The 13,517-nt window shown below is 38.7% G+C and overlaps 1 protein-coding gene across 2 annotated transcripts; it reads left to right on the top strand.

The window, feature by feature from the left end:
* The first annotated feature begins 3,968 nt into the window (after nucleotides 1-3,968).
* Nucleotides 3,969-7,590, top strand: PRR4 (proline rich 4). 2 transcript variants are annotated; one of them, XM_032159637.2, is made up of 4 exons: nucleotides 3,969-4,066; nucleotides 5,037-5,072; nucleotides 6,307-6,397; nucleotides 7,489-7,590. In XM_032159637.2, exons 1-4 carry the CDS (start codon nucleotides 4,003-4,005, stop codon nucleotides 7,505-7,507), a joined length of 210 nt encoding a protein of 69 aa, XP_032015528.1. In that variant the 5' UTR covers nucleotides 3,969-4,002; the 3' UTR covers nucleotides 7,508-7,590. The 2 variants fall into 2 exon arrangements, with proteins under 2 accessions (XP_032015528.1, XP_032015527.1); XM_032159636.2 differs by having other exon boundaries at nucleotides 4,003-4,066; nucleotides 6,075-6,397; nucleotides 7,489-7,588.
* The last annotated feature ends 5,927 nt before the right edge of the window (nucleotides 7,591-13,517 follow it).

Here is a 13,517-nt window from a genome sequence, read left to right as displayed (position 1 = left end):
GGGCCATCCATCTCTGCAGAGTCCCATCTGAGGGGCAGGGTCACTGCAGGACCAATTATTAGACCATGCACAAACTCAGAGTTGTTGTGGCCCAAGCAGGCTGTAGTCCTGGGGGTGGGCCCACCACAGGACCAGTTTTCAGGCTGGGCACTAGCATGCACAGGCTCAGCAGACTCGCTGGTTGTGAGGTGTGGGTGCTTGTGGGTGTCGTGGCTAGTAGGCAGATGGGTGGCTTCCTGCTGTTCACTTCTTCCCTGGATTGGTGGTGCATCACATCAGTTCGGATGCCGGGGTCTTGATTAGTTTATCTGGCTAGGCTCTGGGAAGCTAGGGTCATGGTGCTGTAGATACCTGTATGAATGTGTTGGAATGATGTTGGGCCTCAAGTGATAGAGAGCTGGGTGCAAGCAAGACGTACGCTCTATGTAGGTTCAGTTTGGAGATGGCACTGAGCCATAGCACCTTACATTGCAGGGGCAGAGGGTGCTCAAGGTGAGCTCTTACTATGTAAGGTGATGCAGTTCGGAGATCCCAACTGCTCTCCAGACTGGTTTTGGTGCCAGTGAGAACAGTGGGGCAAAGATTGTTGACATTTTTTATGGCAATGAGGACCGCTGGGGAACTACAGCTTACTTTTTCCTGTAGAATGGAGTTACTGATGACCCTGAGCCAACCTTAACTGAAGAGAGAGTATGTCAGAGGCAGGATGCTATATTGAGTTTCTGTACTTCACAGAGGTTTTTCTGTTCCCCTGGTGGTCTCCAGCATACTTTTAAAATCACACTAGCTGACATAAAATTGTTTGTTTTCTTGATTTCTTTTTGTGGGGAAATGAGTGCCAGGGAACTCTAGTCAGCCATCTTGCTGATGTTCTAAATTCTATTTTTAAAAGATCACTCTGGCTGTTTTAAGGAGAACTGCATGGAATGTGGTGAGGGGCAAGAATGTCACCAAGATCAGTTGGAGACTCTTAAAGTCCTCCAGCAGGGAGATTCATGGCTTGACCCAGGGCCTTCTGGTAGAGATTATGCAACTGATCATATATGGGATATCATTTGAAGGTAGAGCCAATTGGATTTGTTAAGGGCAGTACACGGAGGGGACTAAACAGTCAAGAGTGACACATATGCTTTTGAAAGGTTGAGTGAAACAAATGTCATGAACTGAGAAAAGATTGTGAGGTGTTATCAGCTAAATTGTGTTCCCTCCAAACTCTCATGGTGAATCCCTTACCCCTGATACCACTGAATATGACTTTATTTGCAGTAGGGCCTTTAAAGAGGGGATTAGGTTAAAATGAGGCTGATAGGTTTGGTGCTAATCCAATCTGACACCTGTCCTCAGAAGAAAAGAACATTAGCACAGAGCACAGAGGGGCACCAGGGATGCATGTCTACAAATAAAACCCCATGTGAAGATACAGCAAGAACCGGTCATCTAGAAGTGAAGGAGACAGGGCCTCAGAAGACACCAAACCTGTTGACACCTTAATCTTGTACTTCAAGCTCCAGAACTTAACAGAAAGTAAATTTCTGTTGTTTAAGCGACTTGTGGGGCATTTTTTTAGGGTAGCCATAACAAATTAGCATGAAGGAGAGCAGGTTTTAGGAAGCAGAAATCAAGAATTATATTAGGGATATGTTAAGTTTTCATCTGTTGTAAAAAGCAAGTGGATTGCTGAGAGCGTCCACTCACCTACAAGTGCCTAAGCTCCTGCTGCAGTCCTGCTTCTCGATTTGACCCCACCCTCACTCACTGACAGTGCCTGTTTCAGCTCCTCTGTCACCTCTGTTGTGGTTGTGTGTGGTGAGATAATAGCTGATATTTATTATTTCCTGATACATTCATCTCTTTCTCTCCTTGCTTACATTGGAGAATGTCAGGGTAAGGGTTTGAGCTGAGTGATATTTTCAGGCATCATCTGCTGTGTTCCTGCACTCACCAGCCAAGGAGAAGCCTGCCTTCCACCAGGACTGCAGTTTCCTCAGCCACCCACACAGTGAATCATGTCTGCATGGCATGCCCCTCTGCTCCTTCTCTCTGACCTTCCTTTCCTACCTGATGGTCTACCATGAGCCACCTAGGCAGGACTGCTTATCTCCAGTTCCCATGTTAAACAGTGTCTGGTGAAATCAGAGGCAGCAATCCTAGTAACACAGCTGGATCTGTAGGCCCAAATAACTACTCTCTCTCACCCATAAAACCCATAAAGCACAGCTAGAACTCTTCTGCTTCCCACATAGAGAAGAATTGCTAACTCATAATATATTTCACCTTCAAAATATGTCCATAATTATGCCAGAGAAAATATTTATTTTTTTGGTCACCTTGCCAAAGTAAAGTTATCCATAACAAACACCACTGATTAGAAAATCTTCCTATAATATTACCTCCAACCCTTCAGAAGAGCCAGACCAGACCTTCATCTGCACAGCACAGGATCCGCTTATCCACAATGGTCAAGAGGCCCGTCTTTAAGACTTCCAGTCACATTCCCCCAACTCTGTCATACTTCCAACCAAGCTATCCTCAAATTATCACCAGTCCTGTATAAAAATGTAACAATAATACAAGACCTATACAAGGTCTGTAATGAAAAGTGGCAGCTGGTGATACTGAATGATCTAGGGGTTCCATGAAAATATAAGCAGAAAACTACTAGATAGAACAGAAAAGTCAGCAGGTGAAGATTGAGCTACCAACTCAGGACCCTACCAAACTTTTTAGAAACACAAAACCTTGGTGCCAAATTTTAAAAACAAAAATGAAGAAAGCAAGCGAAGAGAAGTACAGAACCTTGTTTAGAAAATCAAATAAAGATTTCTCCCAGAACACATGAAGAAAGCAGCCAGATATAAAACATAGGGAGGATTGATTCACAATATAACATATCAACAAGTAAGGTTCAGCACAAGAGTGAATAAGAATAAGAATATTGCCGAGAAAATAATCTTTGGTGAAGGCAATCTGAGAAGCAAATAGCATGGAAACTAATTAAAACATAGAAAATCAATGCAATACTTGAGGCTTTCAACAGGCTATCATACCATCTAATTAGATTGTATTATTGTGTCCACTCAATAGCCAGTGTGATTAAAATATTTGGTACAAGAAGTAAGACCTAAACTGAATCTTATAGAACATTCTAGAAAAGAGAAAGACCATGGAAGAAGTCGTAGAGACATAAAATCGCATGGCTTGTTCAAGGAACTGTGTATTCACACTGTTCTGATGCAAAAATCTAATGGTGCTTTCTGTGGCCAATTTTATTTTACTAACCCCCAGGATATTAATAAAGATAGAATGTTTTAATACCTGTGTTCTACAACAATAAAGTATCTCTGGTTAGTGCTAGATTAGGAGAATCTTAATCTCTTTGGGCTGGAGTAGCCTGAGGGTAAACCTTCTGTCATCCACGTGTGCCCAAGTGTGTGTTGTCCTCACACAACTCAACGTTAAACAGAAATGATCTCTGTATTATTACCATATTATTATGAAATTAAGCTACCTATCATCTATATAGGTATATATGCCATAAAAATGGAATTTATGTTACACTAATAGCTAGAGATATTAATCATTTTCACTTCTGGTTATAGGATCACTGCTGACACACATATACAAATGTGAGCACATGTGCACACAGACAACCAATGCAGGGGAAGGATCAAGTAACTGTCTAACCTGATTGAAAATCAAATGATGACCAAACTTCAATTGTATTTGTGCTGATTGCTTGGATACTGTTTCTTCAGAAACTATGCTCAAGTCACAGGTTGTACCTAACCACATCCTACCACCACATCCTGCTGGGCTAAAGTCCCAAAAAGTAATAAGAGATGCATTCAACTTTATGAGAGGAGAGCAAAACCTAATCTTTCAGGTGGTGAGGTCCACCCAGTATGGAGCTGAAAGGTGCCATTGTTCTGCTCATGTTTATAAAGGGAGCTGCCATTTTTCTCTCAGCACAGAGTTGGGAGCAACTCCAGAGCCTCCTTCAAGATGCTGCTGGTCCTGCTCTCAGTGGTCCTTCTGGCTCTGAGCTCAGCTCAGAGCACAGATAATGGTAAAAAAAATAATTTTTTAAAAAAAGGAGATGGGGAGTGGGATGAGGGGCCGTGAGTCTTCTAGGGCCTCAGGGGTCCACCCTACACCACTGCAGAGGAAGAGTAGGAGGGAAGGAAGGAGGCTGAGAAGAAGGGTAGGGCTTTGGAGCTCTCATTCCAAGGATGACATCTGTTGTGCCCTCATTCCATGCCAAGGCCTTATACTTTATTTGATATACACTTGGAACCCAATAGAGAATTTCAGTTAGAGGAATGACAAAGTAAGATTTGCATTTTTAGAAAGACCTGGCTGTGCTGTGAAGGATGCAGTGGAGAATGCAAGACTGATCCAGGGAAGTCCAGCTATGAAGATGCTACAGTAATCTCAGTGGACAGCGATGATGATGTCCTTGCTGTACAGGGGATGCAGAATCAATGAAAGAGATAAACAAACATCAGAGTACTTTCAGACATAGAGGACTGGATAATACATTTGTGTCTTTCTACATAGTGGTATAGAAATATCAGGTCCCCAAATTCCCATTTTTCTTCCAATCACATTTAAAATTTCAATATGTTGCAGGCAGTATGTGTAAGATTGTATCCAAATATTTACTCCTGGTTGCTCCTCTTGGGAAAGCTTGTGAATATGATCAAAATATTTAAAGAAGGAAGAAGGCAGCAGAACTAAAATACGACATGAAAATACTAAGAGCAGTTTGCCTAAATTAGGATTAGGGTTTGAGGGATCCTAAGGATGACAGAAAGGGACTCTTCTATGTTGAATTCGTGGTTGATGCTCAGCGGTAGTAACAACCCTGCCTCCCCTAACATCTTCCTCCCCTTCCAGCAGCTTCACAAAAGATGGTTGATGAGGTAACTTAGGGGATGCACAGGGTGTGGCCAGAAGACCCCTTTCCCTATAGACCACTATGAGTCCTGAAAGATTTATGAGGTTATGTTCACTTCATCCTGTGCTTCTTTTCTTAGATGTGATCTATGAAGACTTTACTTCCACCACACCAGGTAAATCCCAATGATCCTCAATCAATTTCTTTTCTTTTTTTTTTCCACTAGAATTTTTTTTAGTTTCTTTCAGTGTCTTCTTCTCATCACTTTTTTGGGAGGAGGTGGTAAGAGAGGTCAGGCATTGATTAATATTAGTGCCCCTAAATATACAGGCAATTCTTACCCATCTTCGATTCTGGGGACCATTGGTGACTATTCTGGCCCCAACTTGAATCCAGAGATGCCTGGCTTTGAGGACAATAGGAGTGGGCAGGCTTTTTTCCCAGGCTGGAATGACTGCTGAGAGATGATGAACAAATAAGAAGTGTTCTCATTCTGACTCCTCCATCCTTAACTGCTTCTTTCTTCCCCCAATATTCCCCTGCACAGTTATGTGGCTTCAGGGAGTAATGCAAAACAAAACAAAAAAATCTGTGCATGAATGTCTTTTCTCTGTGTTGACCCACTCAGCTGTGTCACTACAGATGATAAATACTTGCCACAGCTGTTTAGTGATCACGTACAGGCTTTCACATTGTCTTTCTCTTCTGTCTCTTAGTATTTCTCTACTTGGTTCCAGGAGCCTGGGAAATTAGCTCTAGTTTCCACATAGGTCTTAGGTGCCCAGAGATGGAGTCACAGTTTGTAAGTTATTACAGCAACCAAAATTAAATAAATAACCAGTAACATAACTGAAAGCTATAATGCTTTTGCTTTTTTTTTTCTGTCCTTGGAGACATCCTCTGGCAACTCTAAGATATGCAAGAACCCCTCTTTTCAAATTTAAGGAAACATACTTGTCACAGGAGCAAATAAATGAGACTTTCCATATCACTCTTACATGGATTAAGTGAAGAGCTGCATAAAAAGAAAAAAAAAACAGTGGGCACAAGGGAAGTTGACAGTCAAGCAGCAGGTTTGGGGAAAACAGGGCTGTGTGGTAAGGTGAGAGAAGTATAAAGAGAGGAGAGTTTTTCTTCACTGAGCTCATGCATTCTTGTCCATTAATTACTCACACAGATGTAGAGGACTCAAGTCAGAGCCCAGATCAGGGACCCCAGAGACCTCCTCTTGAAGGACTCCTACCTAGACCCCTTGGCGATAGTGGTAACCAAGATGATGGTCCTCAGCAGAGACCACCACAACCAGGAGGCCATCACCACCATCCTCCCCCACCTCCTTTTCAAAATCAACAACGACCACCCCGACGAGGAGGCCATCACCTCTCTGTACCCCGATTTCCTCCTGTCAGCCTGGAGGAAGTACCACCATTCTTCCAGAGGGACAGACCACCAAGACATCCGCAGGACCAGCCACTCTGGTAATCTAGAATTCAGTGACAGGTATGATTCCAGTTCATTCTCCATTAAATGCCCAAACTGCTACCGTTCTCAAACTTTATCGTGTTCACAAATCAATTGGAAATATGTTGAAATTACATAAGCCTGGACCCCATTTCTAAAGATTTGTATTCAGATCTTCTTGGATAAGGTTTCAAGTCCTTGTATTTTTAACAAGCTGTTCAAAGAATTCTTATCTTATGAAATACTGACCTCCCCAACTTTTTTCTTAAGATGACTTGTCTCATTAAAATGAGTTGGTAATGAGGAAGTGGGGTGTGTTCTCCCTTTGGTGCTCTGCCTCCTGTCTTTGAGTCTGCCTTCTCAAACCCGAGAACTCTCCATCTCAGGTTTCTCTCAGGTTTCCACCAGAGGACTCTTTGCTCAGTCCTGCCTCACACCAGCCTCTCAGGTCCAGTGTCCCTGCTAAATGATACTTGAACTTGATGCTCCTATATCTTATTTAATTTTTAAAATACTTATTTTGAAATTAGTACATGCTCAAGGAAAAAAAAATATAACTGAACAGAATGGTATGAAGCTAAATCCTAAAGTGATGCCTTATCCTACTTACCCACACCCCTCACCAGAAGTCACCATCATTAATTTTTTGAACATCCTCCTGGAAATATTTATATGTATATAAGCATACATCATTATTTTTCCCACAAATGATATATTATTTTATATGCAGATCTGCATTTGCTTATTTCAAATAATATATGTCTTAGATAACTTTATAATTTCACAGAGACCTATAGATCTTCCTGGTGATTTATTTGTACATTTTTCTTTTGTTGTTACAATTGTATACTATTCTCTGTGTGACTGTACCATGATTTCTTCAATCAACCACTGTTAATTGATATGTAGGCTTCTATTAGTTTTTCACTACTATAGGTTCAAGTTGCAGTCATTTTCCTAAATATAACCTTGAATGTTTTGAACAGTAACCAAAACATAAACACCATAAAAATAATGTTTTCTTAATTTTGAAAGCAATAATTTACTTTAGTAATATCATCAAGAAATTAGATAAGTTTTGCCATGTTGTATCTTGGGTATAAATGTCCTTGTTTGTTTGTTTGTTTCAGAAAAAAAATAAGAAGATAACTTCCTTCAGAAAGCCATGACATTGAAATAATATGGTCATAACTCTTTCTTCAGTATACCAATAAAATATTAATAGCATGCAATTTCTGATTGTTGCTTCTCTTTCTGAGTGTTTCTGAGTCTAGAATTTGAGGGCCATTAATACAATCTAAGAATATCTGGGACTCCTGCTCATTGATGCTTCCAGCAGGCTTCCCTCCTCCTTTATCTTAACAAAGCCAGCTGCCAAGGGGAAAGAGTTCCATTGTTCCTCTTCTGTCTTAGATTGCATAGCACCAATGCAAATTCTTAAAATTATTTTTACATCTTTCATTGATATTCTTGTAACTTTAGGAAAACAAGGAATATATAACAAATGAGAGGGAGTTGCAGGTGCTGGGGAATTCTTAAAATTTCCAAAACTATTAATTCTGGTTTCCAGGGGCATAAATGTAGTTCTAGATCTCTTCTCCATAACACTCACTATTCTCTTTTCTCCTCTTTTTTCATTGCTCAGTTCTCTTCCTCCCTAAGTCCTTCACCATTCTTTATAAAAACTTGAGTGGATTTCATAAAGGGTGCAGCATAATGTATTTTAAAGGGCAAGAAATTTAAGCAAAACTCTGTTCTGATTGTGAAAATTCCAGCAATATCAGTATTATTGTCAGATAACAGACTGCCAAATTTAACTCAAGATGCTGAGGGAAAGTTGAATAGAAAATAACCCTAAGAAGCAAAAGAATTCGATATGTAACTGTCTCCAACCACCTCTCATTATCACCTCCAATGTCACTGAATACAGAAAATTTTAATATCTAGTCTTTATCATTAAAAAGCACATAATTCTTATTTAGATTTCTTAAGTACAGGAAACAACGTTTCTGAATTCTTTCTGAGTTTCATTAAACAAAATATATAGGACAGCAAGGATACTCTGTTAGGGAAACTATTCAATAGTACATAAACAAATGAACAGTATGCTAAAAGAATAATAAAATATGTTGAAAGAGGATGAGGATATTAAAGGTGGTTCAATATTAGACAATTGGCCATACCATATCTGATTTTGATGATACTCAGATGAGACTTTGGATTTAGATTTTAGAGTGGATGCTGGAATGAGTTAAGACTTTGGGATTTGGGGGATGAAATAAATGTACTTAGTATGTGAGACCATATATTCATGGGGATGACCAGGGACAGAATGCTATAGTTTGAATGTTTATGTCTCTACAAAATAAATTTATGTTGAAACTTAATTCCCTATGTAATGGTATTAAGAGAGGGAGTCTTTGGGGGAAGTGACTAAGTCATGTGGACCCTACTTTTGTGAATGGGATCAATTTCCCTATAAAAAGAGGCTCCCAAAGGCTGCTGAGCTGTTCCATCTCTTTTGACATGTAAGGACTCTGTTCATCCTTCTTTCACACTTCTGCCTCATGAGAGAGAAGCCAGGAGAAATTGTCTGTTTGGAATGGGCTCTCACTCAACCTCAAATCTGGTACCATCTCAATCTTCAACTTTCCAGCCTCCAGAGCTATGAGAAATACATTTATATTATTTATAAATTACCCAAGATAAGATATTTTGTTAATAGCAGCTCGAACTGGCTAAGGCAGAGGGCTACTTACAAGAATTAAATGTACATAGATGAAACTGGAAACCATCATTCTCAGCAAACTATCGCAAGGACAAAAAACCAAACACCTCATGTTCTCACTCATAGGTGGGAATTGAACAATGAGAACACATGGACACAGGAAAGGGAACATCATACTCTGGGGACTGTAGTGGGGTGGGGGAGGGGGGAGGGATAGCATTAGGAGATATACCTAATGTTAAAAGACGAGTTAATGGGTGCAGCACACCAACATGGCACACATATACATATGTAATAAACCTGCACATTGCGCACATGTACCCTAAAACTTAAAGTATAATAATAATAAAATTTAAAAAAAGAATTAAATGCATAATGTATATAAAATTACCTTATAAAATGTATATAAAATTACCCTACATGATGTATATAAAATTACACGATTTGAGTCTTGTAAAATGCAACATGTATATAAAATTACCCTACATGATATACAACAATGAAAGTTCAATACATTTAAATTTATTTATTCTTTTATTAGAAAAGACTCGTTTTGTTCTAATAATGAATTATCTTATAATAAATTATCTTTCTAATAATGAATTAACTTCTAATAATGAATTATCTAAAAAAATAGATTATTTGATAAACACTTGCTTTCTTTAGCATTAAAGCCATTCAAAAAAGAAGCAGAAAGGCCATCTAAAAGGTATGTTGATGAACAAATGCACTGTTGCATGTCATCAGGTGGCTGGTTAACGTGAATAAAAACTAAGTCTCCTTTCTCATTTAAATTCCAATGATTCTGCTCCTTAACATTTAATATTCAGCCTATTCTCTACCTATACAGAGAGTAATGCCACCTGTAGGTCTATTGCTGCTCAGACGTTAATCTAGGAAGTAAAGCCCAGTTCCTCTTGAAAAGGCAGAGAATTTAGACAGAAATTCACCGACTGCTTTTTTACAGAAAGTAAACTAATTTCTGCTTCCAGAAAAATGGAGTAAATGTATTTTGCCCTATTCCTTCTACTAAGAAAAACTATAAACCCTGAACATTATATATAAAATATATGAAAACTCAGACCTGGAGAGACCAAGGCAGATGTGGTAGGGACTCAATAAATTGTATAGTGACGAATCCTCTAAGTTTTCTTTTTTGCTTTATAATTTGCAGACTTTTAGCTGAAAACGCCGTCAACATAGAAATACTAACAGACACATATGAGAATTTCCCAACAAAAGCCTATTATTTTAGGCAAAGGTCAAGGAAATAGTCTACCAAAGCAGAAAACATTTAGACAATAACCACTCTACTGTAGTCAAGTACCACAGAAAACACTATTACCTCAAGTGAAGAGCTTAGATCTTTAGATCTTCACATCTGCCAGGCTGTGTGACAAGGTGTCCCAACCCTCCTCCAGAATAGTATCTCAGAATAGCAGAAGTTGGAACTTTCATTCCCAGCTTGTGGTAATAAGCCCCTTACTCTCCTTCCACACCTTGATGTGACTGGAGAGCAAATGGGGAGCTGGACCTACTCTAAAAGCAGCAATGAAGAAGCACCCTCCTTTCCATACCAGGTGGTGCTTGTGGAGGCCACATGGGAAACAGTAACAAGTCACTTCTGCCTTCGAGACAGGCTATCAGTGGAGGCCTAGTGGTGACCCAGAATCCACCTTCCAGCCAGCAGTAATGAGGAACATTCCCCTGCCTAGGTGTCAACAGAGATGGAGAGGAAATCTTTATTTCTACCATCACCTGGCAGTAATGCAGTGTCCCTCCCTCACTCCCTTGCCTTGCTGGAGTAGTGTCTGAGGAAGCTAGCTAAGACATAAAAGGTAAATAAGTTCTAGAGTCTCATAATGCCTAAAATGTCCTGGTTCATTTAGAAATCATTTGGTATACAAAGAACCAGGAAAAATCTCAACTTGAATGTAAAAGATAATTAGAAGATTCCAGAACAAAAATGACAAAGATGTTGGAATTGTTCAGAAAAGATTTTAAAGCAGTCATCATAAAAATGCTTCCAGTATATTACTTACAAACATATATGAAACAAATTTTAAAAATAATCTCAGCCAAGAAATTAAAATATATGAAAGAACTGAATGGAAATTTTAGAACTGAAACTTAAAATAACCACATAAAAAATTCAAGGAGATAAGCAGGAAAAAACCATAAATACAGCCTCAGGGACCTGTAGTATTATAACTGAAGGCCTAATTTTTGTGTTATCAGAGTCCCAGAAGGAGAGAGGAAATAGGCAACTTTGAGAAAGGTCTCAAAGACTGAAAACTTCCTTAATTTGGCAATGGGCAAAACCCCACAGATTTCTAAATTCAAACAAACCCAAAATCTCTTAGCCATTTTAGGCTACTGTATCAGAATACCATAGAATGGTGGTTTATAAAAACAGAAATGTGTTGCTCCCAATACTAGAGGCTGGAAGACCATGATCAGAATACCAGCATAGTTGAGTTCTGCTGAAGACATTTTTTGGCTGTAGATGGACATCATCTCATTGTATCTTCACATGTTGGAGAGAAGAAAAAGATATCTCTTGTCTCCTTCTCCCTCTTTCTTTCTCTCTTTTTTTTTTATAAGGCCTCTGATCTCAACATGAGGGCCCCACCCTCATGACTTAATCTAACCCTAATTACTTCCCAAAGGCCTAAACTCCAAATAACATCACGTTGAATTTAGGATGTCTACATATGAATTTTGAGGGGACACAAACTTTCAGTGAATAAAACTAACCAAGATAAACACAAAGAATCCAAACTAAGGTATACCATGGTAAAATATCTGAAAATTAAAAGAAAGAACAAATTTTGAAAGCAGCTAGAGGAAATAGCCTATCTATAGGAGGGAAAACAATACAAATGGAAGCAGGAAACATCAGAAATAGATGAAAGCCACAGAAAAGTGGCACAACACTGTCTATGTGATGAAATAAAATAACTTTTGATTCTGGTTTTTATATCTGGTATATTTATCTTTTAGAAATGGAAGGGCTATAAAGACATTTGATGAAAGAAAACTGAGAGGATTTGTCACCAGAAGATCTACCTTTTAAAAAGGGCCTCAAGAAAATTCTCTATCCAGGAAAAAAAAAAAAAAGATTAAAAAAGAAACTTTAAAACACCAAAATTAAAGAAAACACAACGGAAAGGGAAAAAATGAATAACCTCATCTTCCTTTTCCTCTTCAGTTTGGTAAATTTATTTGACAGTTGAAGTTAAAATTATGACATTATCAGATGTGATTCTAAGTGTATATAGATAAATATTTAAGACAACTATATAAGGAACAGAGGAGGGTAAAGAGACATACAGGGGATCAAGGAATAAGGTTTCCATACATCTTTCAAAGTACTAAAATGTTGACCCTACTAAACCATGATAAGTTATTACATGTGATGTAAAACCTACAGCATCCACTAAGATGTCTGCACACAGAGATATACTCAAAAATACCACAGATAAACCTCAATGGAATTCTAAAAAAAAAAAAAATTAAAGTAACACACATGAAAGCAAGACGTACAAAACAACAATGACAAAAAAAGAAAAAAAAAACAGATAAGCAGAAATCACAAAGTAAAATGGCAGGTTTGTGACCCAACATATCAATAATTACAAATAAAAGTGGTCTAATGTGAACAAAGTTGCTGAGTATTGAGTCTCTATATTATAGAAATAAAATAGCATATGCTATTATCAAATTTTATGGGATATTTATATTTTATATACATTGTACAAATGTTATGTTAAATATTTTAATTAATATTTTGTACAATTAATTTTTGGTGCAAAGTAATTATTTTGTACTATTAATATTATTGTATAAAACATGTATATTTTGTAAGTAACCCAGGTGAAGCTCTCAGCTCCATCCATGCTTGGCACAGGGAAGCTGATATGGTTTGGATGTTTGTCCCCTGAAAACCTCATGTTGAAATGTGATTCCCGACGTTGGCGATAGGACCCGGTAGGAGGTGATTGGATCATGGGGCAGATTCCTCATGAATGGTGTAGCAGAAGCTTGTCCAACCCATGACCAGCATTCTGCATGCAGCCCAGAATGGCTTTGAATATGGCCCAATACAAATTCATAAACTTTCTTAAAACATCGAGTTTTTTGCAATTTTTTTTTAGCTCATCACCCACCGTTAGTATATTTTTTGTATTGCCCAAGACAATTCTTTTTCTTCCAATGTGGCCTAGGGAAGCGAAAAGATTGGACACTCCTGGTTTAACACCATTCTCTCGGTGATTAGTGAGTTCTTGCTCTGAGTTCATGCAAGATATGGTTGTTTGAACGTGTGTGGCGCCTCCCCTACTTGCTCCCACTCTCACCATGTGACACGCCTCCTCCCCCTTTGCCTCTTGCCATGATTGTAAGCTTCCAGAGGCCTCACCAGAAGCTAAC

This window comes from Hylobates moloch, unplaced genomic scaffold (genome assembly GCF_009828535.3).
Source record: "Hylobates moloch isolate HMO894 unplaced genomic scaffold, HMol_V3 SCAFFOLD_8, whole genome shotgun sequence".
NCBI classification, from domain to species: Eukaryota; Metazoa; Chordata; class Mammalia; order Primates; family Hylobatidae; genus Hylobates; species Hylobates moloch.
Note: the sequence above shows the minus strand (reverse complement) of the source record. Positions and strands in the feature narration are given on the sequence as shown.

Coding starts and splice junctions, on each gene's coding strand:
- PRR4 (XM_032159636.2), top strand. CDS start 4,003: ATGCTGCTGGTCCTGCTCTCAGTGGTCCTTCTGGCTCTGAGCTCAGCT. Junction 4,067..5,036: donor AGCTCAGAGCACAGATAATG/GTAAAAAAAATA, acceptor TTCTTTTCTTAG/ATGTGATCTATGAAGACTTT. Junction 5,073..6,074: donor CTTTACTTCCACCACACCAG/GTAAATCCCAAT, acceptor TTACTCACACAG/ATGTAGAGGACTCAAGTCAG.